Source organism: Anser cygnoides, chromosome 1, assembly GCF_040182565.1.
Source record: "Anser cygnoides isolate HZ-2024a breed goose chromosome 1, Taihu_goose_T2T_genome, whole genome shotgun sequence".
Taxonomy (NCBI): Eukaryota; Metazoa; Chordata; class Aves; order Anseriformes; family Anatidae; genus Anser; species Anser cygnoides.
In genome coordinates, this window is record NC_089873.1 from 148,694,097 (window position 1) to 148,713,643 (window position 19,547).

At 39.6% G+C, this 19,547-nt stretch overlaps 1 protein-coding gene across 5 annotated transcripts in view; it reads left to right on the forward strand.

The window, feature by feature from the left end:
• MYO16 (myosin XVI) overlaps positions 1–19,547 on the forward strand; it is a 383,536-nt gene that overhangs the window by 112,610 nt on the left and 251,379 nt on the right. For all 5 annotated transcript variants that reach the window (XM_048077900.2, XM_048077901.2, XM_048077902.2 and 2 more), the window contains 2 exons: positions 4,954–5,024; positions 9,045–9,188. In XM_048077900.2, coding sequence (XP_047933857.2) covers positions 4,954–5,024; positions 9,045–9,188 — 215 coding nt within the window. The remainder of the gene's footprint in view (positions 1–4,953; positions 5,025–9,044; positions 9,189–19,547) is intronic.

A 19,547-nucleotide genomic window follows, 5' to 3' on the forward strand; every position in this document is an offset into this window, starting at 1 on the left:
TGGACGCCTAGGCATGGACATATAGTAGTTGAGGGTACAAGTCCTGGTGGAATAATGGTGCAGAAAGGAAGGGAGCTGTCTTGTCATGTGCTTACCTCTGCTGCTTACAGTTCAATCCCACAGTGTACTGACTGAGGTGCTGAACTGCACCCAAGCTTGGGGGCTGATTGATTTCTCCAGTAACAAAGCATGGGAAAAAACTGACGTGTTTTGATATGGGCCTAACATTAAAGCTGGGAGAGAGGTCATCTGAGGATGTAGGACTACTTTTGTCAGTCTTTCATTGGTGTTTTGGTTTCTTTCTTTTAAAGATAAAGCTCTGTTGAATGGAGCTCTTGGATCAGCCTGACAATTCACATCATGCTTTTAAGTTCAACAAAGAATCAATGGTCCCATTGCTTTGGGGCCATGGTAATCAGATTCCTGTCTGCCTGAAAAAAATTATAAATTACAAAGAGCCTGCCAGGGAGGATGGAAGCCTCAGTCCCACATCAATGATGTGTTTAAACAGAGGAAGATATAGCTTGGATAAGGCTAAGGTTCTCAAATTCAGCCACTGTGGAAAATGTCTTTTTCTTCCCTTCATTTCTGCATTCTGTGAATGGTGTAACACTTAGTTGTCCAAATGGTGTGCATGTTTCCTTTATGATCTGTTTTCATGTAGCAAAGGTGGGAATTGAGTTCCAAGGGTTCTTTAGGAAATGAGAAGTAAGATGAGGTTTGAACAATTTTGACAGATGTTGCTGGGGATTGCTGGAAATATTTTAAGGGTGAAAAAGCAGTAAGGTTATGAATCAGTGGTTTGAAAAGGACATTAAGGGCATGACTTCTCTGAATAAGTGCTGTATCCCAATGGTAGAGCTTGCTTTGAAAACATTAGCTGTCTCACTAGTTATGTAGTAAAAGTATTGCTACTATAAATGTGCTTGTCTGGAAAACTAGCCAAATTACAAGAATGATTAAATCTACAAATAATTGTTCTTAAATTTTAAAATTTTCTTATAACCTTATGATAGGAAAAGGAAGTGTTGTTGAATGCAAGACTGCATTCACTAAAAAATGATGACATCTTGCTTGATTTCATTTGTTGTTCTGATTAAGAATAACATACCAGACATTGGTGTTCATCAGTTAATCTCTTATGCAGCTGAGTCATCCAACAGGTTTCTCAAAGCTACCTTTGGTACAAGCTGAAAATACAGTGTGACTGGAATGAGAGAGGTGTGCTACAGAGGCGTGAAGGTGGCGTACAGAGTTTAAGATGCAAGTATTGGACGAGCAGTCTGATTATGGAGTGAGTAAAGGGCAATATATGGCCCTTCCTTAACTGACAATAGAAGTATTCTATTCTTCTTGGTTCAGCATCACTTCTGTTGTCCAGTTACACAGGTTCATGGTCAGCATATGCCAGAACTGCTTTTAGCTGTTGCTGAAAGTGGTGGCTGTGCCATTCTGCCTGTTCGTAGCCATTGCCCAGTGCCACATCCCCAGATAGTTGGTCTAGTTAAAAACTAATCTTTATCTTGTGCCAGCACAAGGGAAGTGGTAGAAACGTGCAGCCTGAGGCAGGAGGAGAGTAGAGTAATCCATTTGAGCAACAGCATGGTCTTAGGCTTCTAAAGTAAGCCACAATTCCTCACATAATGAACAAGTAAAGCCTTCCAGCTAGAGTAATCCCTGCTAAACTGAAGAGAACAGAAATAAATGTTAACAAAGGTCACACTAGCTAGCTGCTACTCCCAGAGGAACAACTGTTAGAAATATCTACTGGTACTGTATTAAATATATAGCAATACACAGCAAAAAGCCAATTATAAGTTTTACATATGTTGGACATTTCTTTTTTGTCTTTTCTGTTACAACTAAAACTGGGTTTGCCTCACCCTGAAGTTTGCATTACCATCAGTAGGTGACCACTGTTGAGCTGTTGATAGCCTTGGGGTCTCTGAAATCATCTGCAAGGCTGTGCTGTCACTTCAGAGCTGTATTCCTTTAGTCTCTAGCACGTAAGGTCACAGACGGTTCTACATGGTAGAACAGCTAGGTGCTATTAGGCATAGCACAGCATAAGTACTAATTATTCTCATACATATCAAAATTATTAACACTACACCCTGCATGGCACAGTTCTTCAAAGTTAAACAAAACTAAAACATCGAGTAGTTGTCACTGGTCATTAGCCAATTGCTGTAACAGCTCAAAAAGCTAGAACTCTCCAAACAAGCCAAGCCAAGCCCAGACAAAGTAAGTCTTACAACAGAAGTGCCATATGCAAAGCTAGTTACAAGGCCTGTGGCTGGTAACAGGCATGGTAATGCTGTCTTTACTGGACTACAGGGCTACACAGTAAGTCGTAATTCAGTCAATGAATTGCGGAAAGCTGTTCAGTTCATTGGAGTCATTCAGTTACAGTTGTAGCATAAAGCATATGTAAAAAGCTACCCTAACTGTACCCTAACTTTTTTTTTCTCCTTGAGACTCAGTAGTAGTTTAATACTTTAGTAGTTTAATAATTAGTAGTTTAATAATTTCTGCAAATCACACCTTTGAGGACTATCTGCCTTAATTTCCATGTCTCTGTGGGTGGAACCAAGCCATAGTTCACATTTCTAACCTACACACAGAGTCCATAAGAAAGAATGCTACACAAAACCACTGCTATTAAGTGGCTAAGAAACTGAAATGGGTGGAATTTATCTTTTCCCTGCTGAAAAGGAGGGACGGAGGAAGGAGAATCACTTTGAGTATTAATTTGTTCAGATGAAATCCTGATCAGATTGGCAGAATGAAATTACTTTTGGAGCCTTAAGAAATGCTTTTTGATATGGAATTTGTATTTTCTGGCTTGATAAAGAAATGTTAATAACACATAAACACTGAAAATATTGACTTCTGAAGATGATATAGTTGCACACCTATTTAAGGAGGGAGGATTCCAGAGAAGGTCTTCACTCATCCTGAGGTAGAAGAAGCATCTCCTTATGTGGACAGCAATTTAAGTAAAAGAAGGAAGGAACTTAGTTTTGAAGATTATTTTTAATGGACTCTGTCTGGATGAGGACAATTGTGTACTTTAGTATTGAATTTCTGTGTCTGAGAGCAGAAAAATCCATTGCTTTTTGTCATTCATCCATTTTTCTCAAGGTTATGAAAATTTGTAAATATTTCTCCACCCTCCCTCTCTGCTTTGGTGCTTTTCATCTCTCTTGGCAGTTGTTGTACAGTTCATTTATTCTAGGTTACTTACTGTTCCACTTCTACTTTTAATGGGCAAGCTGGAGACAACGGTGGCTTCTAATTGTAATTAGCTTTCAAAGTGGCATTTGCCAGAACATAAAGTCTTTCAGAGTCATATAAATTAACTGAAATGAAAACTTGGGTGAGGTGATATAGATACCACGGAGGTATTCATAAAGTGTGAATTTGTACAGTGGTTTGGATTGATGTTTGATTTTCAAAGTTTAAACATGAGCAGATGATTAAATGGATTTGTATAGCTAGTATAAATATTTGCCCAATATACCACTGTGTTTACTATGTGTGAAGCAGTTAGTAATGATGAAGCCAAGTCTTCCCTCGTCTGTTTTCACTTCAATTTTACAGGCTTACAACCATTTAGGCAATTTTTCTTTCTTGTCCAGAATGTTTCTAGGACACCTGATCAAAAATAATTCATCCTTTTCAGAAGACATTGCTTATGAAAATTGACAATATCTGAAAAGACAAATGACCCCTTTCAAATAGGTCAGGTGAATGTTTGAATGCAGTAAGAAATTTAAATGTACAGTGTAAATGGAGTTAGAAGGCATTCTCCAGAGAAAGAAAACACACACACAAAAATGCATGGATAAGGAAGAGGTGGTGCACATTATTCTCTTGACAGAAGTTAGGACAACCTTGAGACCAGTTGATGGTCAGAGGTTTCAGTAGCTCAGAGTTCTGGGGTACTCAGAACTTCAGAGTGCTTTGCAGGCCTTGGCACAACTCCATCCAGGATTTTTAAAAAGGAATTTAAAACAGGATTTCCAGATGATGGGGGCAGAATGAGCTGTGTTTCTCTACAGCGAACATTATTGGCAGTTACTCTCCTAGATGGAGGCCTTTTAAAAGGGCTTTTCATACGAATTTGGTGAAGAAAGTGTTGCAGTGCAGGGGTGAGTTCCTCTGATAATGTCTGGCAGTGTCACAGCACCATCCTGCTCCAGGAATGAGCACTAATAGCATGAGTTAGTCAATGCTTTAATTCCAAGTGAAAAGGTTATAAAGGCAGTAAAGACTATTGGGAAGAAGTGCTGAATTTTCACACTTAAGTGAGCATCAACATGCAGGGTTGTGTTTTTTTTTTTTTTGCTTGCATTTATAAGCCTGTTTTCATTTCAAAAGGGAGACTGATACATGTAAATGGTAGAGGAGTTAGGCTCTGAATATCATTTTAAGAATTATGCTGTGTCGGTGATCTGACAATGCACTGTAAAGGTTAAATTGAGTGCAGATCATTTAGCTACAGTATGATGATTAATTTTGAGTGATATAAGTTATGAACGCTATTTTCAATTATTTACTGAAAAAGCCAGCAGGTCTCATGGGAACTCTGCAAAGCCAAATAAAACCAGTTGACTGTGATTTTGCTCCCAAGGTGATTTTGACCTTGAGAGAGGGTCTTGCCCCTCCCCTCTCCTATCTATAGAACTAACATGCTCCTCTGTCCTCTTGAGAAGTCCTTGATACTGTTCATATTTAACATTATTATCAAAGGTCCTTTGCTTCCAGGCCTAGTTGTTAAAATAGGTGAGATGGGAAATGCTGACATGATAGTTTTGCAAATGTTATCTCAGAGGTTTGCATATATTATTAAATCTGTTAATGAAGATGATGAAGAATCAGGCTATTAACAGCTCAGAATTGGCTCTATTTCTGCATTAATTCTTGTTCCTCTTTTCTTTGATATTTCAGTGTTACGACTATTGAAGGATGGTGCTGACCCTCACATGCTTGTTTCCTCAGGAGGCTCCCTGCTCCATCTGGTAAGAGTGATGGAGGATTAGTGTTAGTAACTGTGGATAAATATGGTGGGATACTGAGTAGCAGATTGGGCACATTAACAACAAGAAAGGCTTAGCAATATTTTATCTACACTGTCCCCCCCAGTCATTATGATGGCATCCAGCTATGCCTGTGAAATAAGTGGTCATTTTCAAATTGCTTGTGAAAGGATGGATCATGTCATAGGAATGGTAACTAACAATGTAGAATTAAATGTTTTATTTATAAATTATCTGCACAGTAAATAAGAACAAAGGAAATGCTGCTTGATTCTGAATATAGAATTATATGGTTCAAAGATTCACAGATCCTATACAAAAAACACTGTGATGTGACGTTTTCCTTTTGTTTCTGTGCATATTTTCTTGCTCCAGTTTTCTACACATAGATATTGAACAGATTGTCAGCATTTAGTTTATCATTTTTTGCCTAGCCATTTGGATTATGTAGCAAATAGAAGATGATAGAAGGAAAACTGTGTACAATAACCAAAGAAAAGCAAGATGTAAGGGCATGTGGGAGAAAGACTGCCAAACAGACAAGACTGCAGGGGTAAAATTTCAGCTTTGCTGAAGCCAATGTCAAAACTTATCATAAGTAGGATCCTAAGTCTGATTACGCTTTACTTTGGTCTGTGGTGCTTCAATTGCAGATGTGCTTTCTTTTCAATGTGAAACTATTTTAAGATATTTGAATCCAACTTTGTTCCACAATGCTGCTGAAATAAATTTGACTTCAGAAATACAAGGGCATAAAAGGGCGTCTAGTTAAAAGCCTGCTGGCAGAGTGTTTCATTTTAGATCCATTGGATTAAGTTTCTCACAGTATGTACACAAAATAGAACATTTTCTTGATGAAAACGGATTCTGTAATGTTACTGGAGTACAGCACACCTGCAGCCATACTCTTGCAAGATGTAGCATTTTCCTTGTGTAATGAATCTGTGCTCTTCATCTTCTGTGGCTGTGCTGCTTACAAAGATTTTGGGAAACAAAATCTTTGTACATAGTTTTTTGTACATTTGTACATACATACATACTTTTTTTGAGACATAGATTAGGGTGTATGGTGCAATAATGAGGTGGAACAGAGACAACTGAAGTTCTCTTTTCTGTCTTTCAGCTATTTGCCTTCTGCAAAAGGTTCTCAATCGCACTCTAAAAATGCAGCTCATGTGGGATGTTATCTTTAGGATTCCCAAAACTGAGACATTCTAAATCTCATCTTGTGTTGAAAGCCCTAGGAGACAACCCATATCTTCAGCGTAGCTGACGTGACGTGTCCTATTGACATTTTAGAATGAAGGAAAGATCCATCCTTTAGGGATTTTAGGTTGCTTTGTCTAGTTCAACTGCTACGCACTTTTTAACTGCAGATTTTAGTGAACTGTGACTTTTCAGGTTTCTTGATCATCTGCATCACACCCTGTAACACTGGCACACTCAGTATCTCTCCACTGGTGCCTGCTGCTTCACAGGCACATGTGCTTCAAAAGGATGGAAAGCTTCCTGCAGCAAGAAAAGTGCAATAGAGATCTGTGTGTAACCTGCTGCCCCAGTTTAGTCAGTGTTACTTATAAGTGCTCAGAATTCATTTACAGGAAAATGACAGTACTATTAGAGACACGTGCAAACCTGATGTCAGTGAAACCTGGTTTTGACCCTGATTTGGGAGCAGTACAGGTAGGAGGGAAAAGTCATGATACAGGAAAATAGATAAGTGAATTTCACTTTTCCATGAGAACTGAAAATAGTAATTGGGCATACATCTTTATTATATTTTTGAACCTCACTCAGATCCATTATATGTACCAGTTTTATCACTATATTTCTGTGTAAGTTACCTTCTCTAAAGGGGAGCCTGATCTTTCAAGTCATAGGACAAAAACTTTTACTCCAGAGTGGATGGAAAATGTATTTATCTGCATGTTTCACTTAAAAACTGATTCATGATATAATTCCTTTTTCTTCTTCCACTTGGCTTATCTTCCAGAATGTGATATGTTTCTAAAAAAAAAATTGGATTCAGATTCATAAGGATTCTGTTGCTATCTCTGTAGGCAGTATTCCAATATGCTTGAATCTCAGGTAGGCCATGGGATCTTCAAAGGCGTTCAGTGAACTTTCATTAGAATCCATGAGAGAAGAAGTACCAGAAAAGTTAGTACTTACCTGAGTTGCATTCAGTGGGAAGCCCAGTAATGGTATATCAGTTCACACAGGCAATTGCCCAACCCACGCCAGAAACAAAGTATATGAGTGCCAGTTTTCTTCTGGAACTTTGATGGAGATTGCCCAATTGCTTCACAACTGCCATTAAACAAGAATTGAGGAGCAGCAGTAATTATATTGCTGCTACAAATCTAAGGCTGTTTTAAAACTGGCAACATAAGGCTCTGTACAAAAGGCTCTATATCTATTAATAATACACAAAATGGCTCAGAGATGTCTGAGATTTGCTTTGTACAAAAGCTCTCTTTTTTTTTTTTTTTTTTTTGCTTAACAGTGCCTTGAAAATGTGATTGGTATGAGATTATGTTGATCTATATTATAAAAATGTCTTATCACTGATTTGTTAAAAGTTGAACATTGAACAACTCAATTTCAGTTATAATGCTGATACAATGAATGATCTTGATGCAATGAAACAAAACTATCTGTTTGTAGAGTTAAGTTACAAGCCAATGGAAATATATTACTTCAGAATTTAATTTCTGCTTACAATTTGTCAGTATGCGTGAAAATCAATTAATGCAGGACTGGTTGTTAGCCTCCTAGAGTTTAATTTTCATCTTCCAAAGTATCTATATTACGTTTATATTTATGAACCCAGTAGTATATGCAATTCCCATGTTCATCTGAGTATCTCAGCTATGTCTTGACTTCACAGTGGAATCCAGCTGGGCACATTTCCATCTTCCCCTTTTCCTCCTGTGTCCTGGCTTTCATGCCAGATTAATACAGATGAGCAAATGGGATGCCTTGGTGTGGTTCCCCATGAGTTACAGACATAACAGCATGGTTATTTCACCCTCCCTTGCATATGATCTGCAAATTTCACTATATTTGTGCTCTTAGCATATATGTGTGGTTTCCAGAACAGGGAAATATTACACAGCCTTAAATATTGGATGACGCATAGTTATTGAAGTTGGTATTCAAAACATCTAAGTACCTAATATAGAAACTTAGGCTCCCTGTAGCCTCTCTCCAGTGGTGAAGGAGAGAGAATCCCTACTTAAAGAGTTACTGAGATTATATGCAAGCCAGACTGAGGATGTTAACTTAGGTGCTCTGGTTGTCCTTTAAAGTATTATCCACAAGCACGTGGGGTCAGAGGTGTGACGAGAGCAGTAAGCTCAAAACAGTGGCTATGCCAATTTATTCTTCTCTGCTAAAAATGGTGATCTCCATCCTCAAAATGAAACACAGTGTACAAACACACACGCCTGCACACATACACATACTCACACAGCCCCCAAACACACTCGTAGTGTTCAGCGTATGTGTCTGTCAGAGAGACTTGAACAGGAATTGCTATAGTTAGTGGATTGGAGATAGGAGTGGGTACAGAGAGGCATGTGTTGCTGCTACAAACTGCATAAAAGGCAGGAGTTCGTATATCTGTGGACATATGCGTGTGTGGGTGTGCATATACTTACACCCTACCACTCACAATGTGTTCGTTCAGTGCCTGTGCACTGATTTGGAATGACAGTACTGAACTGAAAGGCAATCTCATCTTCGCTGTAGCTTTCAGCAGATTTTATTTAATGCTTTTTCACAGGGAATAAGGGATTCTTTGAATCATACACATGGAACTTGTTGTCTCCACAGAACTATTTCTATAGATTCATCAGCTGTTGTCCCCTACAAACACAGCAGTTTAACTGTGTGTCATCTGCTAAATTTAAATGTCAAATGGAGAAAAAAAAAGTATGTAATAAATTCAGTTGTATGCTCAGTGAAACACCATCTCTAATCTGTTCTTCTTTCTTCTAGTGTGCTCGCTACGATAATGCCTTTGCTGCAGAAATTCTAATTGACAGAGGAGTAAATGTAAATCATCAAGATGAGGATTTTTGGACATCAATGCATGTAGCCTGTGCATGTGATAATCCAGATATTGTCCTGCTGCTGCTGCTAGTAAGTAAAGCAATCCAATGCATTGTGTGCTTGAAAAGGAAACAGAATATAACACCATGCAGTCTTAAACTGCTGTGTGAATGCAGTATGTTACTAATCATATCAGTGAAAGCATATATGGTATGTGTTGTGTTCTTGACATTATTTTGGTGCTCAGGATTTTTAGGTGGTGTATAGCAAGGCCTATATTTTCAGGTCTTTAACAAAAATTCATTACGAATGTCATGTCAAGTCTCCCCTATCTCCTCCCTCTAGTCAGGAGCTTATATCTCTGATAAGCACTCAGTCCCAAATGGGATATTCAGATGATTTCCTTTCTCTTCTCCTTGTCACTTTCTGTTAAGGGTTGAGTTGGCAGACAATCTTATCAAAAACTCCTTCGTAAAAACAAATATTCACTCAATTACACTCAGTATTCATAAAGAAGTGTTTGTGGACATGGTCAAAAAGAGGCCAGTTTCATATTTATCTAAACAACTTTGACTTTTTGAAGCAGAGTATACCCAATGTAGTAATAGATATGACATTCAGCCTTTGTAGAAAACAGCTTTGTTCTTGTTGTGCTTCCATTCCTAGGATTGCAGCCTTTAGTTTGACTTCAGGATATTAATGCAGCTGTTTGTCCTGGTTCATTTTATATTGCCCTTTAAAGCAGTAATGCAGAAACAATTCACAGTCTGACTTACAGTTTTCTAACCTATCTGCATCATTTTAAAATTTGTATATTCTTAATAGGTCACTGCAATTAGATCAGCATTTCTTAGTATACTCATAATGGTATTTCAGTGTTACAGGTACAGTTAAATGAGAAATGTTTTTGAAACACTGTATACTTGGTAATAGCTTTCATGGAATCACTTTGGGCGATTGTCTAGTCCAACCCTCCTGCTCAGAGTAAGGCCAGCTACAGCAGCTTGCCCAGGACCATGTCCAGTAAGACACCAATCTAGGCAACTCACTCCTGTGTTTGACCACCTGCACAGAAAAAAACAAACCAAGCCAAAACAAAAAAATGCATTTTTTTTTCTTAGGTTTAAACAGAATTTCCTGTATTTTGGTTTGTGTCTATTACCTCTTGTCCTTTTGCTAAGCACCACTGAGAATCCACTGGCTCCATCTTCTCTACTCCTCCCTCAAGTGTTTATACATACTGATAATATCCCAGAGTCTTCTCTTCTCAAGGCTGGAGAGTCCCAGTTCCCTCAGCCTCCCCTTGTGTGACAGATGCTCCAGTCCCTTCATCATCTTTGTGACCTTTTGCAGGACTAACTCCAGTATGTCCATGACTTTCATGTACTGGGAAGTCTGCAATCAGTACCTCACCAGTTCTGAGCATTCACCGGTGCCTTGACCTGCTGGCAGTGCAGTTCAGGAAATTTTTTGTCCTCTTTGCCACAAAGAAGGAAATCAAGGTGCTGGAATACATTCAGAGAAGAGCAACAAAACTGGTGAAAGGACTAGAAAACAAGACATATGAGGAACAACTGAGGGAACTAGAGTTGTTTAGTCTAGAGAAGAGGAGGTTGAGGAGAGACCTCATTGCTCTCTACAGCTACCTGAAAGGAAGCTGCAGCGAGGAGGGTCTTGGTCTTTCTTAGATGGCAAGTGATAGGACTTGAGGCAGTGGCCTCAAGTTGCTCCAGGGGAGGTTTAGATTGGATGTCGGGAAGAATTTCTTCATTGAAAGGGTGGTTAGGCATTGAAACAGGCATCCCAGGGAGGTGGTGGAGTCTCCATCCCTCCATCCCTGGAGGTATTTAAGAGACACATGGATGTGGTGCTTAGGGACATGGTTTAGCAGTGGACTTGTAGTGTTAGGTGGATGGTTAGACTTGATGATCTTAAAGAACTTTTCCAGCCTAAATGATTCTGTTATTCTATAATCAGTATGTGAAGTAGCAATCACTGAGATTAATCTGGTAATTTAAACCTTAGAGCTATTGTTTCAGGCTGTCTTGGCTACATTTGATTTCTTTCTGAAATACAGATTTTCTTCCTTCTAGCACTTATGCTTCATTTTACAGAACACGGTAAGTCATATCCTGTACAAAATTAGCAAATAAATGAAAAATAATATCTTGTATTCAGTTCAGAATTAGTAATGCCTTCCCACCTTTCATCTCAGTTCAGAATTCCCAAGTTTCAACCTTTATTTGAAATCAGAACAGGTAACCCTTGAAGGTTTTCCTTTACAGACTCTTGTTCAATCACAGCAAATTGGAAAGATTTTCTAAATAGAAAGATTCTTCCGCAAAAATAATGTTGTGTCCCACATGAACATGTGTTGTGTTTTTAAAGTGCTCTGACAACTTCCATGAAAAACTGTGCTGTTTTTTTTTTTGTTTGTTTGTTTGTTTGGTGTGTTTTTTAATAACATAAGACTCTTGGATTCAGAATCTCATATGTCAAAGCCATCATGTGTAGTTAGACTTAGTGGAATATATGAGTATACTATTCAGTTAGAGTACCATAACAAGTAAACAGTCTTAAGTAGTCTTCAGTAGTAGAGAGGATAATCTTCTGACTTACTTCAGCATAGTGAATTATATTAATATGATTTTGAGTCAATGACTGCTAACTTTAATGTAATGCCATATATCTGAAAAAAAAGTATTGTAGCTACTACCTGACCTTTTGGCTTCACCAAAATCACCTGGGCTTCATCAAAACCTTTGTTTTGAACCTGGAATTACTTTTACACTGTTATGTGCTTGCTTTTTCCAATCTGTAAATTTGGTTTTAGCATTGATCTGCACCAGATCTTCTCTGATAGTCTCTTAGGATTCTGATGGCCTCTGAGGCTGCACCTGCTCTAGAAAACTGAGAGGTATCCAGGAGCATTCCTGGACCATGATCATCTGTACTAGTAAAATGTTAGAATGGCCTCTGGTATGAATTTGGCATGTGCCCATTTAGCTTCCTTCCAAACAACTCCCGAGCACAGTTTTGAAGCTGGAAAGTCCCAGGGTCCAGTTTGTATCCAGCAGTCATGATGCAGAGAGGCTGAGAGACTTTATTGGTCTAAACATAGTCTGTCCCCTTCCAGTTGGCTTCAATGCCTGAAGTTTTCTCTGGTGCATGTCATTCAATAGTAGAGATACAGCTTTTGTCATAGCTAGATCTCTTTGGAATGTCCACTTTCTCAGCTTTTCTAATACAACTGTAATTAGGTGCAGTAAATGTACAAAGTATCAAGTATAAATCTGTTTTTCTGCTCTTAATGCTTAAAATTGTATTGCTTACCTAACTACAGCTATCAGATAGGCTTGGTAGGAATAGCCCATTCTAAACATTGTAACTGCTCTTGGCAAATAAGAAATGCAATTTCCACAAGTTGATATTTTATCTCTTGTATTGCCTTGATCTGTTCTATGTACATACTTTTGAAGCCTGTATAACCTTAAATTCTGTGTGTACTCCTAAACGTATAAGCAGATTAGAATGGAGAAGCTTGTCCATAACAACTCATGTATTGCTATATGGGGAATTTTCAGAAATACCGAATGCTATGCTGTTGTTGACATTAACAGGATCAGTTAGGGTTATGCTGGATGCATCTAAAAATTTCCCCTGCCTGTTTTTTCCAAGCCCAATCTAATAAAAAACAAATAAGTATTTCTATAGAGGTTATATTCAAAATTATTTTTCAGCCTCCATCATTTGAATGTTGTTTGATTTAGTCCCTGTTTATTACAAGCTGTCTTCTGAAGGTTCAAAATATCTTCTGATAACTTGGAATAAATAGGACATCTTATATCTTAAGGTTTCAATAAGCAGGGTTACATCCATATGGATTTTTACATTTACGGTTGGAATTGTCTATATTATTTGCAATAACTACTAATGAATTTGCCCACATTCTAGGTGGACAGCACTTTCTAAGGCAAAATTTCCTTGACCATGTAAATAATAACTTCATACTCTTTGTTCAGGGGTGGGAATAATAAATGGAGTACTATGGCAGAGAAAGAGAATTATTCTTAGGTAAGCAGTAGTTTTTGAGCCGTGACATTAATGCTGTCTTTAATAATATTTGACAAAGTGAAAATGGAAATTGAGGTTGGAGGGAAGTATTTTTCACAACCCTGAACTGTCTTTGTGTGAGCATTTGATATTAGAAATTACTTTGCCTTGAGGTTGCAGTGTTTCATGGGCCATGTCTAATGTGTAGCATGAGCCTGGATAATGCTAATATGAGCCACAGGCAGCTTCTATTATGCCACAAATTTTAGCTGGAAGAATAAATAACACTTCATGTGCCCTCATGAATTACTTTCAGATAAATATTTCTTCTGGATTGACTTTATAACCTGGACAATGCTATATTATCTGTTTTAAAGATGTGAATTAAAATATAACAGCATGGTCCTTAAACGGAGACCTCTGCAAATTCTGATTCCTGCCAAACTGTCATAGTGACCAGTGGAGGTTTCCTCACTGAGGGTTTCAAAATGTCCCCTGAAGGGAAAATAGAAAAAAAAAAAAAAAAAGGAACATAGGGTATATATAGATCCCAGAAGGCCATCGGGGAACACTTAATTAAGCATACACATTTAATGATTATATCCCACTTTTGGTGGTCTTCATGTTCCCTGGCTCAGCCAAGATAGTGACCTATCATTCATCAGTTTAGCTGTGGTAACTCACTGTTTCTGCCCAAAGACAATCTCCTTAGCTGAAATGTCTTTCCCTGAAAGCTAGGAGGGGCTGTAGGTGTTTGTAATGTGTTCATCTGCTGTCACTTCCTACTGGATGACTACTGGGATTGTGGGCAGTTTGGGGAATACATACAGATGAAATGCTTGAAGCGATTTCCTTCCTTTCCAACTTTTTATCCAAGGTGGTTTAGCTTTCTGGGGAACATATTTATGTCTTCTCCATTTTGTAGCTGTCAGCAAGGGAGGACACTGGGCAGTTCAGCCAGGAAATATATCCCAGTCCGCTAAATAGTCAGCCACTGAAGAACTTGCCCCGGGGCAGCTGCTAGCACACAAGGATCAAAGGTAATCTGCAGAGGTCTGGTTGCCATACATGCAAATGAGGTGGTAAAGGTCAGATTCATCAATCCTCACCTGGCAGCATCAGTGTTGGCGGTTTCCCTTGGGGTAGGGGACTGTTTCTGTGGATGTTGTAATGCAGGAGGCTTCTCTAGCAGGTTGAGGAAAGTGCTGAAGGGACTTCCATTTAAGAACAAAGATGCATAGGTTTATGTACATTTGTGCTCAAAGGAAGTCTCCAAAAGAGCATGAAAAGCAACCAGATGGTATTAGAAGCGTCTGCTCTGTCTTGCCATGCTGCCTTTTGAATGCTCAGGTTGGGACATGCTGACAGCAGTTCTGTCCGGTTGGGGTGCGTTCCTTTTCCATCATCTCTGGATGCATTGCAACGCTGTGTTTTACATTAATTTTTGGTACTAGTTTTTGTATTGAATTGAAATACTAGCTAAGATTTGCAATTTAATATTCAAAGAGCTTCGTCCCATTGAAAATGCTACCTGAGTTACAGAATGCCTAGACACTGGTACTTAGATAGTGTGCATGCATTGCTAGATGGAGGAAAGTACTTAGTCCACTCTGTAAATGGCTCTAAATTTCACAGAATTGTCTAGGTTCGAAGAGACCTCCGAGATCACTGAGTCCAACCTCTGACCTAACACTAACAAGTCCTTCACTAAACCATATCACTAAGCTCAACATCTAAACGTCTTTTAAAGACCTCCAGGGATGGCGACTCAACCACCTCCCTGGGCAGCCCATTCCAATGCCTAACAACCCTTTCAGTAAAGAAGTTTTTCCTAACATCCAACCTAAACCTCCCCTGGCGCAACTTTAGCCCATTCCCCCTCATCCTGTCACCAGGCACGTGGGAGAATAGACCAACTCCTACCTCGCTACAGTCTCCTTTAAGGTACCTATAGAGAGCAATAAGGTCGCCCCTGAGCCTCCTCTTCTCCAGGCTGAACAATCCCAGCTCCCTCAGCCACTCCTCGTAAGACTTGTTCTCCAGACCCCTCACCAGCTTCGTTGCCCTTCTCTGGACTTGCTCGAGCACTTCGATGTCCTTCTTGTAGCAAGGGGCCCAAAACTGAACACAGTACTCGAGGTGCGGCCTCACCAGAGCCGAGTACAGGGGGACAATCACCTCCCTAGCCCTGCTGGCCACACTGCTTCTTATACAAGCCAGGATGCTGTTGGCCTTCTTTGCCACCTGAGCACACTGCTGTCTCATATTCAGCCGACTGTCAACCAATACTCCCAGGTCCTTCTCTGCCAGGCAGCTTTCCAACCACTCATCTCCCAGCCTGTAGCGCTGCTTGGGGTTGTTGTGTCCCAGGTGCAGGACCCGGCACTTGGCCTTGTTGAACCTCAGACAGTTGACCTCAGCCCATCGCTCCAGCCTATCCAGATCCTCCTGCAGAGCCTTCCTACCTTTGAGCAGATCGACACACGCACCTAACTTGGTGTCATTTGCAAACTTACTGAGGGTGCACTCGATCCCCTCATCCAGATCATCGATAAAGATATTGAAGAGGACCGGCCCCAGCACTGAGGCCTGGGGGACGCCACTAGTGAGCGGCCTCCAACTGGATTTGGCTCCATTCACCACAACTCTTTGGGCCCGGCCATCCAGCCAGTTTTTAACCTAACGAAGTGTACGCCAGTCCAAGCCCCGAGCAGCCAGTTTCTTGAGGAGAATGTTGTGGGAAACGGTGTCAAAAGCCTTACTGAAATCAAGGTAGATCACATCCACAGCCTTCCCCTCATCCACCAAGCGCGTCACTTGGTCATAGAAGGAGATCAGGTTCGTCAAGCAGGACCTGCCTTTCATAAACCCATGCTGACTGGGCCTGATCACCTGGTTGCCCTGCAGGTGCCGCATGATGTCACTCAAGATAATCTGCTCCATGAGCTTTCCTGGCACTGAGGTCAAACTAACAGGCCTATAGTTCCCCGGGTCTACCCTCCGGCCCTTCTTGTAGAAGAGCGTCACGTTTGCTAGCCACCAGTTGACTGGGACCTCCCCTGATAGCCAGGACCGCCGATAAATGATGGAAAGCGGCTTGGCCAGCTCCTTCGCCAGTTCTCTCAGTACCCTCAGGTGGATCCCATCCAGCCCCATCGAGTTGTGTACATCCAAGTGCTGTAACAGGTCACCAGTCATTTCCTCGTGGATTATGAGGGCCACATTCTGCTCCCCATCCCCTTCCACCAGCTCAGGGTACTGGGTATCCAGAGAACAACCAGTCTTACCGCTAAAGACTGAGGCAAAGAAGGCATTAAGCACCTCAGCCTTTTCCTCATCTTTTGTAACTAAGTTTCCCTCTGCATCCAGTAAAGGATGGAGATTCTCCTTAGTCCTCCTTTTTGTGTTGATGTATTTATAAAAACATTTTTTGTTACCTTTAATGGCAGTAGCCAGACTGAGCTCCAGATGAGCTTTGGCCTTTCTAATTTTGTCCCTGCACAGCCTCACAACATCCTTATAGTCCTCCTGAGTAGCCCGCCCTCTTTTCCAAAGATTATAAACCCTCTTTAATTTACACTGATACCCCTTGCTTGCAGTGTAATTATTCCTCCACATTACATACTTTCTAGCTCCATGTATTTGTTTGACACTTAAAAGCAGTTAAAACTTCATTTGTGTACTATTCAAATTTCCACCTTATATAGTAGCATTAATACTGCTGCAATTCAGTACATTAACCTTAGCTACTCAAACAGTAGGGTATAAAAATAAAAATACCACTTTGTAAAACTGTTTTTTTTTTCTTTTCCTCTTCATTTTTCTTCACCCTGACAGTATTTTTAATTATTATGAATTCTGTGCTCTAAGAATCAGCCCTGGATCATTAAAAAGGCAAAGGAGGTCAAGCTGTTCAGCTGCCCCACTTCCTCCACTGTATTCCCTGCCAGAAAGCATTTGAAAATTAAATGAAAAAATATAATGGCTCAAATTCTGATTTGTGCCTGTGCAATTCCATGATTTATTTATTTGGATCCTGACCCACTCTTTTCTCTCTGCTTTTGAAACATGGTGTTTAGGTCCTTATTAAAAGGTTCACAGTATGTTTAGTTCCTTTTCTTGAGACAAAGTATGACTGTGTTATGAACTGTAAGTATCTTTATGACTTACTGCTACATTTTAATTTCAGAGCATGTCTTGGATAATTCATCATTTAGCTGTACTGTTGGACTCACACATAACAATGGTAGTTATGACTTTTTTTTGTCAGTACATCTTTGGTATTGTTTCTATTTGTGGAGGGTGTCTTTTCCTTTCTCTCTTCCCCACTCCTAAATAGTCATGGAATTGTTTTACATTGACTGACCTAAAGTTAAGAGCAGCAGAAAACAAAAAAACAAGCAAACAAACAAACAAACAAAAAAACAGAGCAGGTGAGAATTCATTTTTATAGTGTAATTTACTTTATTTTACTATCATCGGGAGTCACCTTTTAGTGGGCAACATGAATGTAATATTTTTCACCCTCTGTAATGCAGATCTTGTCAAATGACACTAGGAAGGTGAAGACAGTATTCTAGTGTTTGTACAGTGCTTTGCACAGTGGAGATTTATTCTTTCTTTGACCTGAAGGCATTACTGTAATAAACATGGCAGTTAATTAACTAGAATGGCAGAAAGCAATACTACATCCTGAGGAATTTTTACATATAGATAAAGGAAAATCAGGGAGTAGAAATACATTCTTAATATATTCTTTTTACAGACGTAGCTAGGAAAAGCAAATCCAAGTGCTGTCCACCAGCCAATTAAATGTCTTTCTTCACGTACTTTTTGGAACCTAGAGCTGAAACACAAAATTCAATTCAGGCACAGAAGGCTACGAGTGCAGCTTATAAAAAAAAATCGAGGCTGAATATTTTTGTCTGTCTCTCTTTCTCAAGAACTTAGGAAAATCTATGCTCAGCAGCATGAAAAAGGGAGTTATACTTGAATCGTTTATCAAGTTTACAGTCACTAGCAGTAGATGAACAGTGTTGGGGTATTTGAACTGTATAATGCTATCCAGTTTATGCAGTCATTTGGAAGCGTTACTCAGTAGTTATGATGTCATCTGAATTTGCTGATCCACCTCTTCAAAATTCGTTATGCCGTGAGAGTAAACCATATGATGTAACACATTTTAGCCAAAATATTAATGCTGGTAAAACTGGTAAAATGTGAAAAGTGTGACTAGACTCTGTACTGTGATTTCAACTAGAGACTTGAATTAATTTATTTATTTTTAATAAGCTACGTAGCTCTCTGTTACACTTTTTAGCTGTGTCTGTTCCTGCTTTGGCTTTTCCTAGCCTAGCCTATTGCTCAAACTGTAGGTCTGTGATATACTCCTTCAAGTCCTTCATTGTGTTTTTTAGCTTCTCTGTGTTATCTAGTAAGTTGTTTTCCTTCGTCCTCATTTTCATGGGCTCTCAGATTGCTGCCAGAGATTCTGAGAAGTATTTTGGTGCACAGATGGTGTTCCCAGGAGGTGCTGGGTCTTCTAGGCCACCAGAAAACAAAACAAACAATAGAGTATGTGGAGTGTGGAGTTTATTAGGGAAGAGGTGGGATGGAAGGTGGATTTCACAGTTTCCATCTCATCATACGGAGCCAATGTACTAGAAAGGCAGTATTTAATGCCCTGCAAGGGTAGATAGTGGTTTCTGCTTCCTCGGCTTGTGCTTGAGGTGTGCCATGCCTTACAGGCCATGCATGGAAACATCTAGTGATGTTGTTTATTAGAGGTGGATGGAAGCTGTTTTTATCGTCCTTCAAAGTGGTGCTAAGCAAAAATCTCTATCTGTGGGAGCAGTAGAGCTGTGTCTGTATTCTTGTGGCCTGCAAAGGAATATGAAGTTATCTGGGAAAGATAAGATTCTCCACGCTCGCTTGTTTGTCCTCATCTTAATGTGATAAGAAGGAATTTAAATGTGTAACTTGTAAATTGTTGATTTTATTTCTTAATCTTCTCACTTGTCAGAGTTCTGAAGAGCTATTTGGATTTTCAGTGCAATTTAGGCAATCAGTAGAATAAACCTATTATGGAAATTTAGCTTTCTCTATATTGAAACTTAATGATTCTACAAAAGGATCATTATGTCGTGCATAAAGGAAAGAATACAGAAGAAGCTACAGAGGATGTGCCATTAAACAGAATGTGATTATACAAGTTCAAACTCGGCCACTTGAACAATTCAGTTCTTACAAAACATACAGTAAAGTACTATGTAAAATTTCACAGCTCTCATCCCAAAGCCCAGCACCCTAAGTGCAGTGGGCTATTGAAGATGGCAGGACATCATCCTCTGAATATTTTTAGGGGTATACTTGAATGACATCTATCAAAGTGCCGTG